This window comes from Carcharodon carcharias, chromosome 33 (assembly GCF_017639515.1).
Source record: "Carcharodon carcharias isolate sCarCar2 chromosome 33, sCarCar2.pri, whole genome shotgun sequence".
Classification (NCBI taxonomy): Eukaryota; Metazoa; Chordata; class Chondrichthyes; order Lamniformes; family Lamnidae; genus Carcharodon; species Carcharodon carcharias.
The window spans coordinates 16,170,878-16,194,399 of record NC_054499.1 but is presented as its reverse complement, the minus strand read 5'-3'; the positions used below and the strand labels follow the sequence as shown (position 1 = coordinate 16,194,399).

At 55.6% G+C, this 23,522-nt stretch overlaps 1 protein-coding gene across 3 annotated transcripts in view; it reads left to right on the top strand.

The window, feature by feature from the left end:
- The window catches only part of ap4m1 (adaptor related protein complex 4 subunit mu 1), a 44,315-nt gene that overhangs the window by 859 nt on the left and 19,934 nt on the right, over nucleotides 1–23,522 (top strand). For 2 of the 3 annotated variants that reach the window (XM_041178711.1, XM_041178712.1), the window contains exons 2-4: nucleotides 21,822–21,883; nucleotides 22,092–22,177; nucleotides 22,797–22,903. In XM_041178711.1, the coding sequence (XP_041034645.1) occupies nucleotides 21,826–21,883; nucleotides 22,092–22,177; nucleotides 22,797–22,903 (251 nt within the window). In that variant the 5' untranslated portion in view covers nucleotides 21,822–21,825. The remainder of the gene's footprint in view (nucleotides 1–21,821; nucleotides 21,884–22,091; nucleotides 22,178–22,796; nucleotides 22,904–23,522) is intronic. The other variant, XM_041178713.1, reaches the window with a different exon arrangement.

Here is a 23,522-nt window from a genome sequence, read left to right as displayed (position 1 = left end):
TGTGTCAGTGAGCACTGTCCCCTCTGTCTCTCTCTGTGTCAGTGAGCACTGTCCCCTCTGTCTCTGTCTCTCTGTGTCAGTGAGCACTGTCCCCTCTGTCTCTCTCTGTGTCAGTGAGCACTGTCCCCTCTGTCTCTGTCTCTCTGTGTCAGTGAGCACTGTCCCCTCTGTCTCTCTCTGTGTCAGTGAGCACTGTCCCCTCTGTCTCTGTCTCTCTGTGTCAGTGAGCACTGTCCCCTCTGTCTCTGTCTCTCTGTGTCAGTGAGCACTGTCCCCTCTGTCTCTCTATGTGTCAGTGAGCACTGTCCCCTCTGTCTCTCTGTGTCTCAGTGAGCACTGTCCCCTCTGTCTCTCTCTGTGTGTCAGTGAGCACTGTCCCCTCTGTCTCTGTCTCCCTGTGTCAGTGAGCACTGTCCCCTCTGTCTCTCTCTGTGTGTCAGTGAGCACTGTCCCCACTGTCTCTCTGTGTGTCAGTGAGCACTGTCCCCTCTGTCTCTGTCTCCCTGTGTCAGTGAGCACTGTCCCCTCTGTCTCTCTGTGTGTCAGTGAGCACTGTCCCCTCTGTCTCTGTCTCCCTGTGTCAGTGAGCACTGTCCCCTCTGTCTCTCTCTCTCTCTGTGTCAGTGAGCACTGTCCCCTCTGTCTCTGTCTCTCTGTGTCAGTGAGCACTGTCCCCTCTGTTTCTGTCTCTCTGTGTCAGTGAGCACTGTCCCCTCTGTCTCTCTCTCTCTCTGTGTCAGTGAGCACTGTCCCCACTGTCTCTCTCTGTGTGTCAGTGAGCACTGTCCCCTCTGTCTCTGTCTCTCTGTGTCAGTGAGCACTGTCCCCTCTGTCTCTCTGTGTGTCAGTGAGCACTGTCCCTCTGTCTCTCTCTGTGTGTCAGTGAGCACTGTCCCTCTGTCTCTGTCTCTCTGTGTTCAGTGAGCACTGTCCCCTCTGTCTCTGTCTCCCTGTGTCAGTGAGCACTGTCCCCTCTGTCTCTCTCTGTGTGTCAGTGAGCACTGTCCCCTCTGTCTCTCTTGTGTGTCAGTGAAGCACTGTCCCCACTGTCTCTCTGTGTGTCAGTGAGCCACTGTCCCTCTGTCTCTGTCTCCCTGTGTCAGTGAGCACTGTCCCCTCTGTCTCTCTCTGTGTGTCAGTGAGCACTGTCCCCCTCTGTCTCTGTCTCCCTGTGTCAGTGAGCCTGTCCCCTCTGTCTCCTCTGTGTGTCAGTGAGCACTGTCCCCCTCTGTCTCTGTCTCCCTGTGTCAGTGAGCACTGTCCCCTCTGTCTCTCTCTGTGTATCAGTGAGCACTGTCCCCTCTGTCTCTGTCTCCCTGTGTCAGTGAGCACTGTCCCTCTGTCTCTCTCTGTGTGTCAGTGAGCACTGTCCCCTCTGTCTCTGTCTCCCTGTGTCAGTGAGCACTGTCCCCTCTGTCTCTCTCTGTGTGTCAGTGAGCACTGTCCCCTCTGTCTCTGTCTCCCTGTGTCAGTGAGCACTGTCCCCTCTGTCTCTCTCTCTCTGTGTCAGTGAGCACTGTCCCCTCTGTCTCTCTCTGTGTCAGTGAGCACTGTCCCCTCTGTCTCTCTCTGTGTCAGTGAGCACTGTCCCCTCTGTCTCTGTCTCTCTGTGTCAGTGAGCACTGTCCCCTCTGTCTCTCTCTGTGTCAGTGAGCACTGTCCCCTCTGTCTCTGTCTCTCTGTGTCAGTGAGCACTGTCCCCTCTGTCTCTGTCTCTCTGTGTCAGTGAGCACTGTCCCCTCTGTCTCTCTATGTGTCAGTGAGCACTGTCCCCTCTGTCTCTCTGTGTCTCAGTGAGCACTGTCCCCTCTGTCTCTCTCTGTGTGTCAGTGAGCACTGTCCCCTCTGTCTCTGTCTCCCTGTGTCAGTGAGGCACTGTCCCCTCTGTCTCTCTCTGTGTGACAGTGTAGCACTGTCCCACACTGGCTCTCTGTGTGTCAGTGAGCACTGTCCCCTCTGTCTCTGTCTCCCTGTGTCAGTGAGCACTGTCCCCTCTGTCTCTCTGTGTGTCAGTGAGCACTGTCCCCTCTGTCTCTGTCTCCCTGTGTCAGTGAGCACTGTCCCCTCTGTCTCTCTCTCTCTCTGTGTCAGTGAGCACTGTCCCCCTCTGTCTCTGTCTCTCTGTGTCAGTGAGCACTGTCCCTCTGTTTCTGTCTCTCTGTGTCAGTGAGGCACTGTCCCCCTCTGTCTCTCTCTCTCTCTGTGTCAGTGAGCACTGTCCCCACTGTCTCTCTCTGTGTGTCAGTGAGCACTGTTCCCCTCGTCTCTGTCTCTCTGTGTCAGTGAGCACTGTCCCCTCTGTCTCTCTGTGTGTCAGTGAGCACTGTCCCCTCTGTCTCTCTCTGTGTGTCAGTGAGCACTGTCCCCTCTGTCTCTGTCTCTCTGTGTCAGTGAGCACTGTCCCCTCTGTCTCTGTCTCCCTGTGTCAGTGAGCACTGTCCCCTCTGTCTCTCTCTGTGTGTCAGTGAGCACTGTCCCCTCTGTCTCTCTCTGTGTGTCAGTGAGCACTGTCCCCACTGTCTCTCTGTGTGTCAGTGAGCACTGTCCCCTCTGTCTCTGTCTCCCTGTGTCAGTGAGCACTGTCCCCTCTGTCTCTCTCTGTGTGTCAGTGAGCACTGTCCCCTCTGTCTCTGTCTCCCTGTGTCAGTGAGCACTGTCCCCTCTGTCTCTCTCTGTGTGTCAGTGAGCACTGTCCCCTCTGTCTCTGTCTCCCTGTGTCAGTGAGCACTGTCCCTCTGTCTCTCTCTGTGTGTCAGTGAGCACTGTCCCCTCTGTCTCTGTCTCCCTGTGTCAGTGAGCACTGTCCCCTCTGTCTCTCTCTGTGTGTCAGTGAGCACTGTCCCCTCTGTCTCTGTCTCCCTGTGTCAGTGAGCACTGTCCCCTCTGTCTCTCTCTGTGTGTCAGTGAGCACTGTCCCCTCTGTCTCTGTCTCCCTGTGTCAGTGAGCACTGTCCCCTGTCTCTCTCTCTCTCTGTGTCAGTGAGCACTGTCCCCTCTGTCTCTGTCTCTCTGTGTCAGTGAGCACTGTCCCCTCTGTTTCTGTCTCTCTGTGTCAGTGAGCACTGTCCCCTCTGTCTCTCTCTCTCTCTGTGTCAGTGAGCACTGTCCCCACTGTCTCTCTCTGTGTGTCAGTGAGCACTGTCCCCTCTGTCTCTGTCTCTCTGTGTCAGTGAGCACTGTCCCCTCTGTCTCTCTGTGTGTCAGTGAGCACTGTCCCCTCTGTCTCTCTCTGTGTGTCAGTGAGCACTGTCCCCTCTGTCTCTGTCTCTCTGTGTCAGTGAGCACTGTCCCCTCTGTCTCTGTCTCCCTGTGTCAGTGAGCACTGTCCCCTCTGTCTCTCTCTGTGTGTCAGTGAGCACTGTCCCCTCTGTCTCTCTCTGTGTGTCAGTGAGCACTGTCCCCACTGTCTCTCTGTGTGTCAGTGAGCACTGTCCCCTCTGTCTCTGTCTCCCTGTGTCAGTGAGCACTGTCCCCTCTGTCTCTCTCTGTGTGTCAGTGAGCACTGTCCCCTCTGTCTCTGTTCCCTGTGTCAGTGAGCACTGTCCCCCTAGATCTCCTCTCTGTGTGTCAGTAGAGCACTGTCCCCTCTGTCTCTGTCTCCCTGTGTCAGTGAGCACTGTCCCCTCTGTCTCTCTCTGTGTGTCAGTGAGCACGGTCCCCTCTGTCTCCTGTCTCCCTGTGTCAGTGAGCACTGTCCCACTGTCTCTCTCTGTGTGTCAGTGAGCACTGTCCCCTCTGTCTCTGTCTCCCTGTGTCAGTGAGCACTGTCCCTCTGTCTCTCTCGTGTCAGTGAGCACTGTCCCCTCTGTCTCTGTCTCTCTGTGTCAGTGAGCACTGTCCCCTCTGTCTCTGTCTCTCTGTGTCAGTGAGCACTGTCCCCTCTGTCTCTCTATGTGTCAGTGAGCACTGTCCCCTCTGTCTCTCTCTGTGTGTCAGTGAGCACTGTCCCCACTGTCTCTCTGTGTGTCAGTGAGCACTGTCCCCTCTGTCTCTGTCTCCCTGTGTCAGTGAGCACTGTCCCCTCTGTCTCTCTGTGTGTCAGTGAGCACTGTCCCCTCTGTCTCTGTCTCCCTGTGTCAGTGAGCACTGTCCCCTCTGTCTCTCTCTCTCTCTGTGTCAGTGAGCACTGTCCCCTCTGTCTCTGTCTCTCTGTGTCAGTGAGCACTGTCCCCTCTGTTTCTGTCTCTCTGTGTCAGTGAGCACTGTCCCTCTGTCTCTCTCTCTCTCTGTGTCAGTGAGCACTGTCCCCACTGTCTCTCTCTGTGTGTCAGTGAGCACTGTCCCCTCTGTCTCTGTCTCTCTGTGTCAGTGAGCACTGTCCCTCTTGTCTCTCTGTGTGTCAGTGAGCACTGTCCCCTCTGTCTCTCTCTTCTGTGTCAGTGAGCACTGTCCCCTCTGTCTTCTTCTCTCTGTGTCAGTGAGCACTGTCCCCTCTGTCTCTCTCTCTCTGTGTCAGTGAGCACTGTCCCCTCTGTCTCTCTCTGTGTGTCAGTCAGCACTGTCCCCTCTGTCTCTCTCTCTCTGTGTCAGTGAGCACTGTCCCCACTGTCTCTCTGTGTGTAGTGAGCACTGTCCCTCTGTCTCTGTCTCCTGTGTCAGTGAGCACTGTCCCCTCTGTCTCTCTGTGTGTCAGTGAGCACTGTCCCCTCTGTCTCTGTCTCCCTGGTGTCAGTGAGCACTGTCCCCTCTGTCTCTCGTCTCTCTCTGTGTCAGTTGAGCACTGTCCCCTCTGTCTCTGTCTCTCTGTGTCATGTGAGCACCTGTCCCCTCTGTCTCTCTCTCGCTCTGTGTCAGTGAGCACTGTCCCCTCTGCTCTCTCTCTCTCTGTGTCAGTGAGCACTGTCCCCACTGTCTCTCTCTGTGTGTCAGTGAGCAACTGTCCCCTCTGTCTCTGTCTCTCTGTGTCAGTGAGCACTGTCCCCCTCTGTCTCTCTGTGTCAGTGAGCACTGTCCCCTCTGTCTCTGTCTCTCTGTGTCAGTGAGCACTGTCCCCTCTGTCTATCTCTCTCTGTGTCAGTGAGCACTGTCCCCTCTGTCTTTCTCTCTCTGTGTCAGAGAGCGCTGTCCCCTCTGTCTCTCTCTCTCTGTGTCAGTGAGCACTCTCCCCTCTGTCTCTCTCTCTCTGTGTCAGTGAGGCACTTTCTCTGTGTCACTGTGCTGCACTGTCCCTACTGTCTCTCTGTGTCAGTGAGCACTGTCCCCTCTGTCTCTCTCTCTCTGTGTCAGTGAGCACTCTCCCCTCTGTCTCTCTCTCTCTGTGTCAGTGAGCACTGTCTCTGTGTCAGTGAGCACTGTCCCTACTGTCTCTCTGTGTCAGTGAGCACTGTCCCCTCTGTCTCACTGTGTCAGTGAGCACTGTCCCCACTGTCTCTCTCTGTGTCAGTGAGCACTGTCCCCACTGTCTCTCTCTGTGTCAGTGAGCACTGTCCCCTCTGTCTCTCTCTGTCAGTGAGCACTGCTCCCCCTGTCTCTGTCAGTGAGCACTGTCCTCTTGTCAGTGAGCACTGTCCTCTCTGTCAGTGAGCACTGTCTCTCTGTCAGTGAGCACTGTCTCTCTGTCAGTGAGCACTGTCTCTCTGTCAGTGAGCACTGTCCCTACTGTCTCTTTGTCAGTGAGCACTGTCCCTACTGTCTCTCTCTGTGTGTCAGTGAGCACTGCCCCACTGTCTCTCTGTGTGTCAGTGAGCACTGTCCCCCTCTGTCTCTGTCTCTCTGTGTCAGTGAGCACTGTCCCCTCTCTCTCTCTCTCTCTCTCTGTGTCAGTGAGCACTGTCCCTCTGTCTCTGTCTCTCTGTGTCAGTGAGCACTGTCCCCCTCTGTCTCTCTCTCTGTGTGTCAGTGAGCACTGTCCCACTGTCTCTCTCTCTGTGTCAGTGAGCACTGTCCCCACTGTCTCTCTCTGTGTGTCAGTGAGCACTGTCCCCTCTGTCTCTGTCTCTCTGTGTCAGTGAGCACTGTCCCCTCTCTCTCTCTGTGTCAGTGAGCACTGTCCCCTCTGTCTCTCTCTCTGTGTCAGTGAGCACTGTCCCCTCTGTCTCTCTCTCTCTGTGTCAGTGAGCACTGTCCCCTCTGTCTCTCTGTGTCAGTGAGCACACTGTCCCCTCTGTCTCTGTCTCTCTGTGTCAGTGAGCACTGTCCCCTCTGTCTCTGTCTCTCTGTGTCAGTGAGCACTGTCCCCCTCTGTCTCTCTCTCTCTGTGTCAGTGAGCACTGTCCCCTCTGTCTCTCTCTCTTTGTGTCAGTGAGCACTGTCCCCTCTGTCTCTCTCTCTTTGGGTCAGTGAGCACTGTCCCCTCTGTCTCTCTCTTTCTGTGTCAGAGAGCACTGTCCCCTCTGTCTCTGTCTCTCTGTGTCAGTGAGCACTGTCCCTCTGTCTCTCTCTCTCTGTGATAGTGAGCACTGTCCCTCTGTCTCTCTCTCTCTGTGTCAGTGAGCACTGTCCCTACTGTCTCTCTGTGTCAGTGAGCACTGTCCCCTCTGTCTCTCTGTGTCAGTGAGCACTGTCCCCACTGTCTCTCTCTGTGTCAGTGAGCACTGTCCCTTCTGTCCCTCTCTGTCAGTGAGCACTGTCCCCTCTGTCTCTCTGTGTCAGTGAGCACTGTCCCCTCTGTCTCTCTGTGTCAGTGAGCACTGTCCCCTCTGTCTCTCTGTGTCAGTGAGCACTGTCCCCTCTGTCTCTGTCTCTCTGTGTCAGTGAGCACTGTCCCCACTGGCTCTCTCTGTGTGTCAGTGAGCACTGTCCCCTCTGTCTCTCTCTCTCTGTGTCAGTGAGCACTGTCCCCTCTGTCTCTCTCTCTCTGTGTCAGTGAGCACTGTCCCCTCTGTCTCTCTCTTTCTGTGTCAGAGAGCACTGTCCCCTCTGTCTCTGTCTCTCTGTGATAGTGAGCACTGTCCCCTCTGTCTCTCTGTCTCTGTGTCAGTGAGCACTGTCCCTACTGTCTCTCTGTGTCAGTGAGCACTGTCCCCTCTGTCTCTCTGTGTCAGTGAGCACTGTCCCCACTGTCTCTCTCTGTGTCAGTGAGCACTGTCCCCTCTGTCTCTCTCTGTCAGTGAGCACTGTCCCCCCCACCCCCCTCTGTGTCAGTGAGCACTGTCCCCTCTGTCTCTCTCTGTGTGTCAGTGAGCACTGTCCCCTCTGTCTCTGTCTCCCTGTGTCAGTGAGCACTGTCCCCTCTGTCTCTCTCTGTGTGTCAGTGAGCACTGTCCCCTCTGTCTCTGTCTCCCTGTGTCAGTGAGCACTGTCCCCTCTGTCTCTCTCTGTGTGTCAGTGAGCACTGTCCCCTCTGTCTCTGTCTCTCTGTGTCAGTGAGCACTGTCCCCTTTGTCTCTCTCTGTGTGTCAGTGAGCACTGTCCCCTCTGTCTCTGTCTCTCTGTGTCAGTGAGCACTGTCCCCACATGTCTCTCTGGTGTCAGTGAGCACTGTCCCCTCTGTCTGTCTCCCCTGTGTCAGTGAGCACTGTCCCCTCTGTCTCTGTCTCTCTGTGTCAGTGAGCACTGTCCCCCTCTGTCTCTCTCTGTGTGTCAGTGAGCACTGTCCCCTCTGTCTACTCTCTGTGTGTCAGTGAGCACTGTCCCCTCTGTCTCTCTCTGTGTGTCAGTGAGCACTAGTCCCCTCTGTCTCTGTCTCCTGTGTCAGTGAGCACTGTCCCCTCTGTCTCTCTGTGTGTCAGTGAGCACTGTCCCCCTCTGTCTCTGTCTCCCCTGTGTCAGTGAGCACTGTCCCCTCTGTCTCTCTCTCTCTCTGTGTCAGTGAGCACTGTCCCCTCTGTCTCTGTCTCTCTGTGTCAGTGAGCACTGTCCCCTCTGTTCTCTGTCTCTCTGTGTCAGTGAGCACTGTCCCTCTGTCTCTCTCTCTCTCTGTGTCAGTGAGCACTGTCCCCACTGTCTCTCTCTGTGTGTCAGTGAGCACTGTCCCCTCTGTCTCTGTCTCTCTGTGTCAGTGAGCACTGTCCCCTCTGTCTCTCTGTGTGTCAGTGAGCACTGTCCCCTCTGTCTCTCTCTGTGTGTCAGTGAGCACTGTCCCCTCTGTCTCTCTCTGTGTGTCAGTGAGCACTGTCCCCTCTGTCTCTGTCTCTCTGTGTCAGTGAGCACTGTCCCCTCTGTCTCTGTCTCCCTGTGTCAGTGAGCACTGTCCCCTCTGTCTCTCTCTGTGTGTCAGTGAGCACTGTCCCCTCTGTCTCTCTCTGTGTGTCAGTGAGCACTGTCCCCTCTGTCTCTCTCTCTCTCTGTGTCAGTGAGCACTGTCCCCTCTGTCTCTGTCTCTCTGTGTCAGTGAGCACTGTCCCCTCTGTCTCTCTCTCTCTCTCTGTGTCAGTGAGCACTGTCCCCTCTGTCTCTCTCTCTCTCTGTGTCAGTGAGCACTGTCCCCACTGTCTCTCTCTGTGTGTCAGTGAGCACTGTCCCCTCTGTCTCTGTCTCTCTGTGTCAGTGAGCACTGTCCCCTCTGTCTCTCTGTGTCAGTGAGCACTGTCCCCTCTGTCTCTGTCTCTCTGTGTCAGTGAGCACTGTCCCCTCTGTCTCTCTCTCTCTGTGTCAGTGAGCACTGTCCCCTCTGTCTTTCTCTCTCTGTGTCAGAGAGCGCTGTCCCCTCTGTCTCTCTCTCTCTGTGTCAGTGAGCACTCTCCCCTCTGTCTCTCTCTCTCTGTGTCAGTGAGCACTTTCTCTGTGTCAGTGAGCACTGTCCCTACTGTCTCTCTGTGTCAGTGAGCACTGTCCCCTCTGTCTCTCTCTCTCTGTGTCAGTGAGCACTCTCCCCTCTGTCTCTCTCTCTCTGTGTCAGTGAGCACTGTCTCTGTGTCAGTGAGCACTGTCCCTACTGTCTCTCTGTGTCAGTGAGCACTGTCCCCTCTGTCTCACTGTGTCAGTGAGCACTGTCCCCACTGTCTCTCTCTGTGTCAGTGAGCACTGTCCCCACTGTCTCTCTCTGTGTCAGTGAGCACTGTCCCTCTGTCTCTCTCTGTCAGTGAGCACTGTCCCCACTGTCTCTGTCAGTGAGCACTGTCTCTGTCAGTGAGCACTGTCTCTCTGTCAGTGAGCACTGTCTCTCTGTCAGTGAGCACTGTCTCTCTGTCAGTGAGCACTGTCTCTCTGTCAGTGAGCACTGTCTCTCTGTCAGTGAGCACTGTCCCTACTGTCTCTTTGTCAGTGAGCACTGTCCCTACTGTCTCTCTCTGTGTGTCAGTGAGCACTGCCCCACTGTCTCTCTCTGTGTGTCAGTGAGCACTGTCCCCTCTGTCTCTGTCTCTCTGTGTCAGTGAGCACTGTCCCCTCTCTCTCTCTCTCTCTCTCTGTGTCAGTGAGCACTGTCCCCTCTGTCTCTGTCTCTCTGTGTCAGTGAGCACTGTCCCCTCTGTCTCTCTCTCTGTGTGTCAGTGAGCACTGTCCCCACTGTCTCTCTCTCTGTGTCAGTGAGCACTGTCCCCACTGTCTCTCTCTGTGTGTCAGTGAGCACTGTCCCTCTGTCTCTGTCTCTCTGTGTCAGTGAGCACTGTCCCCTCTCTCTCTCTGTGTCAGTGAGCACTGTCCCCTCTGTCTCTCTCTCTGTGTCAGTGAGCACTGTCCCTCTGTCTCTCTCTCTCTGTGTCAGTGAGCACTGTCCCCTCTGTCTCTCTGTGTCAGTGAGCACTGTCCCTCTGTCTCTGTCTCTCTGTGTCAGTGAGCACTGTCCCCTCTGTCTCTGTCTCTCTGTGTCAGTGAGCACTGTCCCCTCTGTCTCTCTCTCTCTGTGTCAGTGAGCACTGTCCCCTCTGTCTCTCTCTCTTTGTGTCAGTGAGCACTGTCCCCTCTGTCTCTCTCTCTTTGTGTCAGTGAGCACTGTCCCCTCTGTCTCTCTCTTTCTGTGTCAGAGAGCACTGTCCCCTCTGTCTCTGTCTCTCTGTGTCAGTGAGCACTGTCCCCTCTGTCTCTCTCTCTCTGTGTCAGTGAGCACTGTCCCTCTGTCTCTCTCTCTGTGTCAGTGAGCACTGTCCCCTCTGATCTCTGTCTCTCTGTTGTCAGTGAGCACTGTCCCCTCTGCTCTCTGTGTAGTCTGTGAGCACTGTCCCCTCTGCTCTCTGTGTCAGTGAGCACTGTCCCCTCTGTCTCTCTCGTGGTCAGTGAGCACTGTCCCCACTGTCTCTCTCTGTGTCAGTGAGCACTGTCCCCTCTGTCTCTCTCTCTGTGTCAGTGAGCACTGTCCCCTCTGCTCTCTCTCGTGTGTCAGTGAGCACTGTCCCCTCTGTCTCTCTCTGTCTGTGTCAGAGAGCACTGTCCCCTCCTGTCTCTGTCTCCCTGTGTCGTGAGCACGTCCCCTCTGTCTCTCTCTGTGTGGTCAGTGAGCACTGTCCCCCTCTGTCTCTGTCTGTGTCAGTGAGCACTGTCCCCACTGTCTCTCTGTGGTCAGTGAGCACTGTCCCCTCTGTCTCTGTCTCCTGTGTCAGTGAGCACTGTCCCCTCCTGTCTCTCTCTGTGTGTCAGTGAGCACTGTCCCCTCTGTCTCTGTCTCTCTGTGTCAGTGAGCACTGTCCCCTTTGTCTCTCTCTGTGTGTCAGTGAGCACTGTCCCCTCTGTCTCTGTCTCCCTGTGTCAGTGAGCACTGTCCCCTCTGTCTCTCTCTGTGTGTCAGTGAGCACTGTCCCCTCTGTCTCTCTCTGTGTGTCAGTGAGCACTGTCCCCACTGTCTCTCTGTGTGTCAGGGAGCACTGTCCCCTCTGTCTCTGTCTCCCCTGTGTCAGTGAGCACTGTCCCCTCTGTCTCCTCTGTGTGTCAGTGAGCACTGTCCCCTCTGTCTCTGTCTCCCTGTGTCAGTGAGCACTGTCCCTCTGTCTCTCTCTCTCTCTGTGTCAGTGAGCACTGTCCCCTCTGTCTCTGTCTCTCTGTGGTCAGTGAGCACTGTCCCCTCTGTTTCTGTCTCTCTGTGTCAGTGAGCACTGTCCCCTCTGTCTCTCTCTCTCTGTGTCAGTGAGCACTGTCCCCACTGTCTCTCTCTGTGTGTCAGTGAGCACTGTCCCCTCTGTCTCTGTCTCTCTGTGTCAGTGAGCACTGTCCCCTCTGTCTCTCTGTGTGTCAGTGAGCACTGTCCCCTCTGTCTCTCTCTGTGTGTCAGTGAGCACTGTCCCTCTGTCTCTCTCTGTGTGTCAGTGAGCACTGTCCCTCTGTCTCTGTCTCTCTGTGTCAGTGAGCACTGTCCCCTCTGTCTCTGTCTCCCTGTGTCAGTGAGCACTGTCCCCTCTGTCTCTCTCTGTGTGTCAGTGAGCACTGTCCCCTCTGTCTCTCTCTGTGTGTCAGTGAGCACTGTCCCCTCTGTCTCTCTCTCTCTCTGTGTCAGTGAGCACTGTCCCTCTGTCTCTGTCTCTCTGTGTCAGTGAGCACTGTCCCTCTGTCTCTCTCTCTCTCTCTGTGTCAGTGAGCACTGTCCCTCTGTCTCTCTCTCTCTCTGTGTCAGTGAGCACTGTCCCCACTGTCTCTCTCTGTGTGTCAGTGAGCACTGTCCCCTCTGTCTCTGTCTCTCTGTGTCAGTGAGCACTGTCCCCTCTGTCTCTCTGTGTCAGTGAGCACTGTCCCCTCTGTCTCTGTCTCTCTGTGTCAGTGAGCACTGTCCCTCTGTCTCTCTCTCTCTGTGTCAGTGAGCACTGTCCCTCTGTCTTTCTCTCTCTGTGTCAGAGAGCGCTGTCCCCTCTGTCTCTCTCTCTCTGTGTCAGTGAGCACTCTCCCCTCTGTCTCTCTCTCTCTGTGTCAGTGAGCACTTTCTCTGTGTCAGTGAGCACTGTCCCTACTGTCTCTCTGTGTCAGTGAGCACTGTCCCCTCTGTCTCACTGTGTCAGTGAGCACTGTCCCCACTGTCTCTCTCTGTGTCAGTGAGCACTGTCCCCACTGTCTCTCTCTGTGTCAGTGAGCACTGTCCCCTCTGTCTCTCTCTGTCAGTGAGCACTGTCCCCACTGTCTCTGTCAGTGAGCACTGTCTCTGTCAGTGAGCACTGTCTCTCTGTCAGTGAGCACTGTCTCTCTGTCAGTGAGCACTGTCTCTCTGTCAGTGAGCACTGTCTCTCTGTCAGTGAGCACTGTCTCTCTGTCAGTGAGCACTGTCCCTACTGTCTCTTTGTCAGTGAGCACTGTCCCTACTGTCTCTCTCTGTGTGTCAGTGAGCACTGCCCCCACTGTCTCTCTCTGTGTGTCAGTGAGCACTGTCCCCTCTGTCTCTGTCTCTCTGTGTCAGTGAGCACTGTCCCCTCTCTCTCTCTCTCTCTCTCTGTGTCAGTGAGCACTGTCCCCTCTGTCTCTGTCTCTCTGTGTCAGTGAGCACTGTCCCCTCTGTCTCTCTCTCTGTGTGTCAGTGAGCACTGTCCCCACTGTCTCTCTCTCTGTGTCAGTGAGCACTGTCCCCACTGTCTCTCTCTGTGTGTCAGTGAGCACTGTCCCTCTGTCTCTGTCTCTCTGTGTCAGTGAGCACTGTCCCCTCTCTCTCTCTGTGTCAGTGAGCACTGTCCCCTCTGTCTCTCTCTCTGTGTCAGTGAGCACTGTCCCTCTGTCTCTCTCTCTCTGTGTCAGTGAGCACTGTCCCCTCTGTCTCTCTGTGTCAGTGAGCACTGTCCCCTCTGTCTCTGTCTCTCTGTGTCAGTGAGCACTGTCCCCTCTGTCTCTGTCTCTCTGTGTCAGTGAGCACTGTCCCTCTGTCTCTCTCTCTCTGTGTCAGTGAGCACTGTCCCTCTGTCTCTCTCTCTTTGTGTCAGTGAGCACTGTCCCCTCTGTCTCTCTCTCTTTGTGTCAGTGAGCACTGTCCCCTCTGTCTCTCTCTTTCTGTGTCAGAGAGCACTGTCCCCTCTGTCTCTGTCTCTCTGTGTCAGTGAGCACTGTCCCCTCTGTCTCTCTCTCTCTGTGATAGTGAGCACTGTCCCCTCTGTCTCTCTCTCTCTGTGTCAGTGAGCACTGTCCCCTCTGTCTCTCTGTGTCAGTGAGCACTGTCCCCTCTGTCTCTCTGTGTCAGTGAGCACTGTCCCCTCTGTCTCTCTGTGTCAGTGAGCACTGTCCCCTCTGTCTCTGTCTCTCTGTGTCAGTGAGCACTGTCCCCACTGGCTCTCTCTGTGTGTCAGTGAGCACTGTCCCCTCTGTCTCTCTCTCTCTGTGTCAGTGAGCACTGTCCCCTCTGTCTCTCTCTCTCTGTGTCAGTGAGCACTGTCCCCTCTGTCTCTCTCTTTCTGTGTCAGAGAGCACTGTCCCCTCTGTCTCTGTCTCCCTGTGTCAGTGAGCACTGTCCCCTCTGTCTCTCTCTGTGTGTCAGTGAGCACTGTCCCCTCTGTCTCTGTCTCCCTGTGTCAGTGAGCACTGTCCCCTCTGTCTCTCTCTGTGTGTCAGTGAGCACTGTCCCCTCTGTCTCTGTCTCTCTGTGTCAGTGAGCACTGTCCCCTCTGTCTCTCTCTGTGTGTCAGTGAGCACTGTCCCCTCTGTCTCTGTCTCTCTGTGTCAGTGAGCACTGTCCCCTCTGTCTCTGTCTCTCTGTGTCAGTGAGCACTGTCCCCTCTGTCTCTGTCTCCCTGTGTCAGTGAGCACTGTCCCCTCTGTCTCTCTCTGTGTGTCAGTGAGCACTGTCCCCTCTGTCTCTCTCTGTGTGTCAGTGAGCACTGTCCCCACTGTCTCTCTGTGTGTCAGTGAGCACTATCCCCTCTGTCTCTGTCTCCCTGTGTCAGTGAGCACTGTCCCCTCTGTCTCTCTGTGTGTCAGTGAGCACTGTCCCCTCTGTCTCTGTCTCCCTGTGTCAGTGAGCACTGTCCCCTCTGTCTCTCTCTCTCTCTCTGTGTCAGTGAGCACTGTCCCCTCTGTCTCTGTCTCTCTGTGTCAGTGAGCACTGTCCCCTCTGTTTCTGTCTCTCTGTGTCAGTGAGCACTGTCCCCTCTGTCTCTCTCTCTCTGTGTCAGTGAGCACTGTCCCCACTGTCTCTCTCTGTGTGTCAGTGAGCACTGTCCCCTCTGTCTCTGTCTCTCTGTGTCAGTGAGCACTGTCCCCTCTGTCTCTCTGTGTGTCAGTGAGCACTGTCCCCTCTGTCTCTCTCTGTGTGTCAGTGAGCACTGTCCCCTCTGTCTCTCTCTGTGTGTCAGTGAGCACTGTCCCCTCTGTCTCTGTCTCTCTGTGTCAGTGAGCACTGTCCCCTCTGTCTCTGTCTCCCTGTGTCAGTGAGCACTGTCCCCTCTGTCTCTCTCTGTGTGTCAGTGAGCACTGTCCCCTCTGTCTCTCTCTGTGTGTCAGTGAGCACTGTCCCCTCTGTCTCTCTCTCTCTCTGTGTCAGTGAGCACTGTCCCCTCTGTCTCTGTCTCTCTGTGTCAGTGAGCACTGTCCCCTCTGTCTCTCTCTCTCTCTCTGTGTCAGTGAGCACTGTCCCCTCTGTCTCTCTCTCTCTCTGTGTCAGTGAGCACTGTCCCCACTGTCTCTCTCTGTGTGTCAGTGAGCACTGTCCCCTCTGTCTCTGTCTCTCTGTGTCAGTGAGCACTGTCCCCTCTGTCTCTCTGTGTCAGTGAGCACTGTCCCCTCTGTCTCTGTCTCTCTGTGTCAGTGAGCACTGTCCCCTCTGTCTCTCTCTCTCTGTGTCAGTGAGCACTGTCCCCTCTGTCTGTCTCTCTCTGTGTCAGAGAGCGCTGTCCCTCTGTCTCTCTCTCTCTGTGTCAGTGAGCACTCTCCCCTCTGTCTCTCTCTCTCTGTGTCAGTGAGCACTTTCTCTGTGTCAGTGAGCACTGTCCCTACTGTCTCTCTGTGTCAGTGAGCACTGTCCCCTCTGTCTCTCTCTCTCTGTGTCAGGGAGCACTCTCCCCTCTGTCTCTCTCTCTGTGTCAGTGAGCACTGTCTCTGTGTCAGTGAGCACTGTCCCTACTGTCTCTCTGTGTCAGTGAGCACTGTCCCCTCTGTCTCACTGTGTCAGTGAGCACTGTCCCCACTGTCTCTCTCTGTGTCAGTGAGCACTGTCCCCACTGTCTCTCTCTGTGTCAGTGAGCACTGTCCCCTCTGTCTCTCTCTGTCAGTGAGCACTGTCCCCACTGTCTCTGTCAGTGAGCACTGTCTCTGTCAGTGAGCACTGTCTCTCTGTCAGTGAGCACTGTCTCTCTGTCAGTGAGCACTGTCTCTCTGTCAGTGAGCACTGTCTCTCTGTCAGTGAGCACTGTCTCTCTGTCAGTGAGCACTGTCCCTACTGTCTCTTTGTCAGTGAGCACTGTCCCTACTGTCTCTCTCTGTGTGTCAGTGAGCACTGCCCCCACTGTCTCTCTCTGTGTGTCAGTGAGCACTGTCCCCTCTGTCTCTGTCTCTCTGTGTCAGTGAGCACTGTCCCCTCTCTCTCTCTCTCTCTCTCTCTCTCTGTGTCAGTGAGCACTGTCCCCTCTGTCTCTGTCTCTCTGTGTCAGTGAGCACTGTCCCCTCTGTCTCTCTCTCTGTGTGTCAGTGAGCACTGTCCCCACTGTCTCTCTCTCTGTGTCAGTGAGCACTGTCCCCACTGTCTCTCTCTGTGTGTCAGTGAGCACTGTCCCCTCTGTCTCTGTCTCTCTGTGTCAGTGAGCACTGTCCCCTCTCTCTCTCTGTGTCAGTGAGCACTGTCCCCTCTGTCTCTCTCTCTGTGTCAGTGAGCACTGTCCCCTCTGTCTCTCTCTCTCTGTGTCAGTGAGCACTGTCCCCTCTGTCTCTCTGTGTCAGTGAGCACTGTCCCCTCTGTCTCTGTCTCTCTGTGTCAGTGAGCACTGTCCCCTCTGTCTCTGTCTCTCTGTGTCAGTGAGCACTGTCCCCTCTGTCTCTCTCTCTCTGTGTCAGTGAGCACTGTCCCCTCTGTCTCTCTCTCTTTGTGTCAGTGAGCACTGTCCCCTCTGTCTCTCTCTCTTTGTGTCAGTGAGCACTGTCCCCTCTGTCTCTCTCTTTCTGTGTCAGAGAGCACTGTCCCCTCTGTCTCTGTCTCTCTGTGTCAGTGAGCACTGTCCCCTCTGTCTCTCTCTCTCTGTGATAGTGAGCACTGTCCCCTCTGTCTCTCTCTCTCTGTGTCAGTGAGCACTGTCCCTACTGTCTCTCTGTGTCAGTGAGCTCTGTCCCCTCTGTCTCTCTGTGTCAGTGAGCACTGTCCCCACTGTCTCTCTCTGTGTCAGTGAGCACTGTCCCTTCTGTCCCTCTCTGTCAGTGAGCACTGTCCCCTCTGTCTCTCTGTGTCAGTGAGCACTGTCCCCTCTGTCTCTCTGTGTCAGTGAGCACTGTCCCCTCTGTCTCTCTGTGTCAGTGAGCACTGTCCCCTCTGTCTCTGTCTCTCTGTGTCAGTGAGCACTGTCCCCACTGTCTCTCTCTGTGTGTCAGTGAGCACTGTCCCCTCTGTCTCTCTCTCTCTGTGTCAGTGAGCACTGTCCCCTCTGTCTCTCTCTCTCTGTGTCAGTGAGCACTGTCCCTCTGTCTCTCTCTTTCTGTGTCAGAGAGCACTGTCCCCTCTGTCTCTGTCTCTCTGTGTCAGTGAGCACTGTCCCCTCTGTCTCTCTCTCTCTGTGATAGTGAGCACTGTCCCCTCTGTCTCTCTGTCTCTGTGTCAGTGAGCACTGTCCCTACTGTCTCTCTGTGTCAGTGAGCACTGTCCCCTCTGTCTCTCTGTGTCAGTGAGCACTGTCCCCACTGTCTCTCTCTGTGTCAGTGAGCACTGTCCCCTCTGTCTCTCTCTGTCAGTGAGCACTGTCCCCTCTGTCTCTCTCTGTGTCAGTGAGCACTGTCCCCTCTGTCTCTCTCTGTGTCAGTGAGCACTGTCCCCTCTGTCTCTCTCTGTGTGTCAGTGAGCACTGTCCCCTCTGTCTCTCTCTGTGTGTCAGTGAGCACTGACCCCACTGTCTCTCTGTGTGTCAGTGAGCACTGTCCCCTCTGTCTCTGTCTCCCTGTGTCAGTGAGCACTGTCCCCTCTGTCTCTCTGTGTGTCAGTGAGCACTGTCCCCTCTGTCTCTGTCTCCCTGTGTCAGTGAGCACTGTCCCCTCTGTCTCTCTCTCTCTCTGTGTCAGTGAGCACTGTCCCCTCTGTCTCTCTGTGTGTCAGTGAGCACTGTCCCCTCTGTCTCTGTCTCTCTGTGTCAGTGAGCACTGTCCCCTCTGTTTCTGTCTCTCTGTGTCAGTGAGCACTGTCCCCTCTGTCTCTCTCTCTCTCTGTGTCAGTGAGCACTGTCCCCACTGTCTCTCTCTGTGTGTCAGTGAGCACTGTCCCCTCTGTCTCTCTCTCTCTCTGTGTCAGTGAGCACTGTCCCCTCTGTCTCTCTGTGTGTCAGTGAGCACTGTCCCCTCTGTCTCTGTCTCTCTGTGTCAGTGAGCACTGTCCCCTCTGTCTCTGTCTCTCTGTGTCAGTGAGCACTGTCCCCTCTGTCTCTCTGTGTCAGTGAGCACTGTCCCCTCTGTCTCTGTCTCTCTGTGTCAGTGAGCACTGTCCCCTCTGTCTCTCTCTCTCTGTGTCAGTGAGCACTGTCCCCCCCTCTGTCTCTCTCTCCTCTGTGTCAGAGAGCACTGTCCCCTCTGTCTCTCTCTCTCTGTGTCAGAGAGCGCTGTCCCCCTCTGTCCTCTCTCTCTCTGTGTCAGTGAGCACTCTCCCCTCTGTCTCTCTCTCTCTGTGTCAGTGAGCACTTTCTCTGTGTCAGTGAGCACTGTCCTACTGTCTCTCTGTGTCAGTGAGCACTGTCCCCCTCTGTCTCTCTCTCTCCTGTGTCAGTGAGCACTCTCCCCCTCTGTCTCTCTCTCTCTGTGTCAGTGAGCACTGTCTCTGTGTCAGTGAGCACTGTCCCTACTGTCTCTCTGTGTCAGTGAGCACTGTCCCCTCTGTCTCACTGTGTCAGTGAGCACTGTCCCCACTGTCTCTCTCTGTGTCAGTGAGCACTGTCCCCACTGTCTCTCTCTGTGTCAGTGAGCACTGTCCCCTCTGTCTCTCTCTGTCAGTGAGCACTGTCCCCACTGTCTCTGTCAGTGAGCACTGTCCCCACTGTCTCTGTCAGTGAGCACTGTCTCTCTGTCAGTGAGCACTGTCTCTCTGTCAGTGAGCACTGTCTCTCTGTCAGTGAGCACTGTCTCTCTGTCAGTGAGCACTGTCTCTCTGTCAGTGAGCACTGTCCCTACTGTCTCTTTGTCAGTGAGCACTGTCCCTACTGTCTCTCTCTGTGTGTCAGTGAGCACTGCCCCCACTGTCTCTCTGTGTGTCAGTGAGCACTGTCCCCCTCTGTCTCTGTCTCTCTGTGTCAGTGAGCACTGTCCCCTCTCTCTCTCTCTCTTCTCTCTGTGTCAGTGAGCACTGTCCCCTCGGTCTCTGTCTCCTGTGTCAGTGAGCACTGTCCCCTCTGTCTCTCTCTCTGTGTGTCAGTGAGCACTGTCCCCTCTGTCTCTCTCGTGTGTCAGTGAGCACTGTCCCCTCTAGTCTCTCTCTGTGTGTCAGTGAGCACTGTCCCCTCTGTCTCTGTCTCTCTGTGTCAGTGATGCACTGTCCCCTCTGTCTCTCTCTGTGTGTCAGTGAGCACTGTCCCCTCTGTCTCTCTCCTGTGTGTCAGTGAGCCACTGTCCCCTTGTCTCTCTCACTCTGTGTCAGTGAGCACTGTCCCCTCTGTCTCTCTGTGTGTCAGTGAGCACTGTCCCCTCTGTCAGTGAGCACTGTCTCTCTGTCAGTGAGCACTGTCCTCCTCTGTCAGTGAGTCACTGTCTCTCTGTCAGTGAGCACTGTCCCCTCTGTCTCTCCTCTGTGTCAGTGAGCACTGTCCCCTCTGTCTCTCTCTGTGTGTCAGTGAGCACTGCCCCCACTGTCTCTCTCTCGTGTGTCAGTGAGCACTGTCCCCTCTGTCTCTGTCTCTCTGTGTCAGAGGAGCACTGTCCCCTCTCTCTCGTCTCTTTCTCTCTGTGTCAGTGAGCACTGTCCCCTCTGTCTCTGTCTCTCTGTGTCAGTGAGCACTGTCCCCTCTGTCTCTCTCTTTGTGTGTCAGTGAGCACTGTCCCCACTGTCTCTCTCTCTGTGTCAGTGAGCACTGTCCCCACTGTCTCTCTCTGTGTGTCAGTGAGCACTGTCCCCTCTGTCTCTCGTCTCTCTGTGTCAGTGAGCACTGCCCCTCTCTCTCTCTGTGTCAGTGAGCACTGTCCCCTCTGTCTCTCTCTCTGTGTCAGTGAGCACTGTCCCCTCTGTCTCTCTCTCTCTGTGTCAGTGAGCACTGTCCCCTCTGTCTCTCTGTGTCAGTGAGCACTGTCCCCTCTGTCTGTCTCTCTGTGTCAGTGAGCACTGTCCCCTCTGTCTCTGTCTCTCTGTGTCAGTGAGCACTGTCCCCTCTGTCTCTCTCTCTCTGTGTCAGTGAGCACTGTCCCCTCTGTCTCTCTCTCTTTGTGTCAGTGAGCACTGTCCCCTCTGTCTCTCTCTCTTTGTGTCAGTGAGCACTGTCCCCTCTGTCTCTCTCTTTCTGTGTCAGAGAGCACTGTCCCCTCTGTCTCTGTCTCTCTGTGTCAGTGAGCACTGTCCCCTCTGTCTCTCTCTCTCTGTGATAGTGAGCACTGTCCCCTCTGTCTCTCTCTCTCTGTGTCAGTGAGCACTGTCCCTACTGTCTCTCTGTGTCAGTGAGCACTGTCCCCTCTGTCTCTCTGTGTCAGTGAGCACTGTCCCCACTGTCTCTCTCTGTGTCAGTGAGCACTGTCCCCTCTGTCCCTCTCTGTCAGTGAGCACTGTCCCCTCTGTCTCTCTGTGTCAGTGAGCACTGTCCCCTCTGTCTCTCTGTGTCAGTGAGCACTGTCCCCTCTGTCTCTCTGTGTCAGTGAGCACTGTCCCTCTGTCTCTGTCTCTCTGTGTCAGTGAGCACTGTCCCCACTGTCTCTCTCTGTGTGTCAGTGAGCACTGTCCCCTCTGTCTCTCTCTCTCTGTGTCAGTGAGCACTGTCCCCTCTGTCTCTCTCTCTCTGTGTCAGTGAGCACTGTCCCCTCTGTCTCTCTCTTTCTGTGTCAGAGAGCACTGTCCCCTCTGTCTCTGTCTCTCTGTGTCAGTGAGCACTGTCCCCTCTGTCTCTCTCTCTCTGTGATAGTGAGCACTGTCCCCTCTGTCTCTCTGTCTCTGTGTCAGTGAGCACTGTCCCTACTGTCTCTCTGTGTCAGTGAGCACTGTCCCCTCTGTCTCTCTGTGTCAGTGAGCACTGTCCCCACTGTCTCTCTCTGTGTCAGTGAGCACTGTCCCCTCTGTCTCTCTCTGTCAGTGAGCACTGTCCCCTCTGTCTCTCTCTGTGTCAGTGAGCACTGTCCCCTCTGTCTCTCTCTGTCAGTGAGCACTGTCCCCTCTGTCTCTCTCTGTCAGTGAGCACTGTCCCCACTGTCTCTCTGTCAGTGAGCACTGTCTCTCTGTCAGTGAGCACTGTCCCTATTGTCTCTCTGTCAGTGAACACTGTCCCTACTGTCTCTCTGTCAGTGAGCACTGTCTCTACTGTCTCTCTGTCAGTGAGCACTGTCTCTACTGTCTCTCTGTCAGTGAACACTGTCCCTACTGTCTCTCTGTGCCAGTGAGCACTGTCCCTACTGTCTCTCTGTGCCAGTGAGCACTGTCCCTACTGTCTCTCTGTGCCAGTGAGCACTGTCCCTACTGTCTCTCTGTGCCAGTGAGCACTGTCCCTACTGTCTCTCTGTGCCAGTGAGCACTGTCCCTACTGTCTCTCTGTGCCAGTGAGCACTGTCCCTACTGTCTCTCTGTGCCAGTGAGCACTGTCCCTACTGTCTCTCTGTGCCAGTGAGCACTGTCCCTACTGTCTCTCTGTGCCAGTGAGCACTGTCCCTACTGTCTCTCTGTGCCAGTGAGCACTGTCCCTACTGTCTCTCTGTGCCAGTGAGCACTGTCCCTACTGTCTCTCTGTGCCAGTGAGCACTGTCCCTACTGTCTCTCTGTGCCAGTGAGCACTGTCCCTACTGTCTCTCTGTGCCAGTGAGCACTGTCCCTACTGTCTCTCTGTGCCAGTGAGCACTGTCCCTACTGTCTCTCTGTGCCAGTGAGCACTGTCCCTACTGTCTCTCTGTGCCAGTGAGCACTGTCCCTACTGTCTCTCTGTGCCAGTGAGCACTGTCCCTACTGTCTCTCTGTGCCAGTGAGCACTGTCCCTACTGTCTCTCTGTGCCAGTGAGCACTGTCCCTACTGTCTCTCTGTGCCAGTGAGCACTGTCCCTACTGTCTCTCTGTGCCAGTGAGCACTGTCCCTACTGTCTCTCTGTGCCAGTGAGCACTGTCCCTACTGTCTCTCTGTGCCAGTGAGCACTGTCCCTACTGTCTCTCTGTGCCAGTGAGCACTGTCCCTACTGTCTCTCTGTGCCAGTGAGCACTGTCCCTACTGTCTCTCTGTGCCAGTGAGCACTGTCCCTACTGTCTCTCTGTGCCAGTGAGCACTGTCCCTACTGTCTCTCTGTGCCAGTGAGCACTGTCCCTACTGTCTCTCTGTGCCAGTGAGCACTGTCTCTCTGTGCCAGTGAGCACTGTCCCTCCTGTCTCTCTGTGCCAGTGAGCACTGTCCCTCCTGTCTCTCTGTGTCAGTGAGCACTGTCCCTCCTGTCTCTCTGTGTCAGTGAGCACTGTCCCTACTGTCTCTCTGTGCCAGTGAGCACTGTCCCTCCTGTCTCTCTGTGCCAGTGAGCACTGTCCCACTGTCCCTCCTGTCTCTCTGTGCCAGTGAGCACTGTCCCTACTGTCTCTCTGTGTCAGTGAGCACTGTCCCTACTGTCTCTGTGTCAGTGAACACTATCCCCTCTGTCTCTGTGTCATTGAGCACTGTCCCCTTTATCTCCATCTCTGTCAGTGAGTGCTGTTCCCTCTGTCTCCGTGTGTCACCGTTGTCCGTCCTGCAACATGATATTTCTCTCTTTGCCTTTGCTGTTAGGAGAATGATCTCACAGCTCTTCATTCTGTCCTCTCGAGGGGACCATCTGATTTACAAGGACTGTATCCTTTGGGCGAAATCTGGCATTCGCAGGCATCACATCGTGTTTGTGAGTGTGAAGTGCCTGCCTATGCATTTCTCTGCTGGCTGTTAGAGGTGTTTTAATGGGTGATGGGATGAGGTGTGTTTGGGGACATGTATGCTGCCTAATGTTTCTCCCCCAGCCTCCTGAGGTGGGGCCCACTGTTTTCCTAACTCTCATATGTTCAGTCCGAGGCGAGGAGTCCAAGGATGTTGTTGATATTTTCTACCAGAAGGTGAGGGGTTTACCCCGTGATCAGGCCCCTGTTGTCATGGTGAGTAATTTAAATTTCTAATCAGTTCGTGTTAGAGAAAGAACTCAGCGTCAGGACCCCACCCTCCGACCCCCGTCCGCACTCTCTGCCCCTCTCCACTGCCTTTACCGCCTTCATTCTACCCCCCCCCCCTTCTATCCCAGCCCCCACCTCTTTACCGAGCACCACCCCCATCCAGCCCCTCTGCTCCCGCTCTGCCCTCCACCCCACCCCCCCCCCCGCCCTGCCGCCCCGCTCCCCAAACCACTCTCCCTGCCCCACCTCCTCCCTTCTCTCTCGGCCCCTCCCCCTATGCCTCTTTCATCCTCCCACCTCTGACCCCACCGCACCTCCCTGTGGCCTCCCTTCCACCCCCCACCCTCCTCCTTGAACCACCTCCGAATCCACCACCCCTCTTTGAGCCCTCCCCACTTCCCCTCCCTCTCTACCCTCCCGTCTCCCTTTTCTTGCCTCTCTTGGCCCACCCCCTCACCCTCCCTCAGATTCCATGCCCCTCCTTCTCTTCTCCCCCCCCCCCCCACCCACCATGTCCCCTACAATTCCCTACCTCACCCCCCTCCCCTCTTCCCCGTTGCCAGGTCTCACTCTGAGCTTTGGCCTTCCTTTTGTCTTCCTGCAGCATCACCAGGGTCTGCAGTTTATTCACCTTCGCCAGAACACAGTCTACTTTGTGGTGACGACTCGCTCCAACACATCTCCATTCACGATCATCCAGTTCCTCATCAGGTACAGGGAGAACTCGCCACCTCCCACTGGAAGGCACTCTGAGCAAGTAGTGGGGGGTGGTGGTGGTGGGGGGTGTTGGTGGTGGTGGTGGGGGGGGTTGGTGGTGTCCTATATTTTCGTACATTGTACAGATTGCTTTGTCTCACCCTCCCCAGCGCTTGGGCTAAATGTTGGGGTGTGGGGACTGCACAGTAACTGCCCCCTATACCCACCCCAGCCCAATTCCTCATTCAGACCAGGGAGGGGCGATGACCCAGACTTCCCTGTGACCCCAGCAGAGAGGGACCATGTGACCAAGACTGCCCCCCGATCCTGCAGAGATGGACGATATGACCAAGACTGCCCCCTGACCCCAGCAGAGAGGGGAGCTGTGACCCAGACTGCCCCCTGACCCCAGCAGAGAGGGGAGCTGTGACCCAGACTGCCCCCTGACCCCAGCAGAGAGGGGACACGTGACCCAGACTGCACCCTGACCCCAGCAGAGAGGGGACATGTGACCCAGACTGCCCCCTGACCCCAGCAGAGTGGGGACATGTGACCCAGACTGCCCTCTGACTCCAGCAGGGAGGGGACATGTGACCCAGACTGCCCCCTGACCCCAGCAGAGAGGGGACATGTG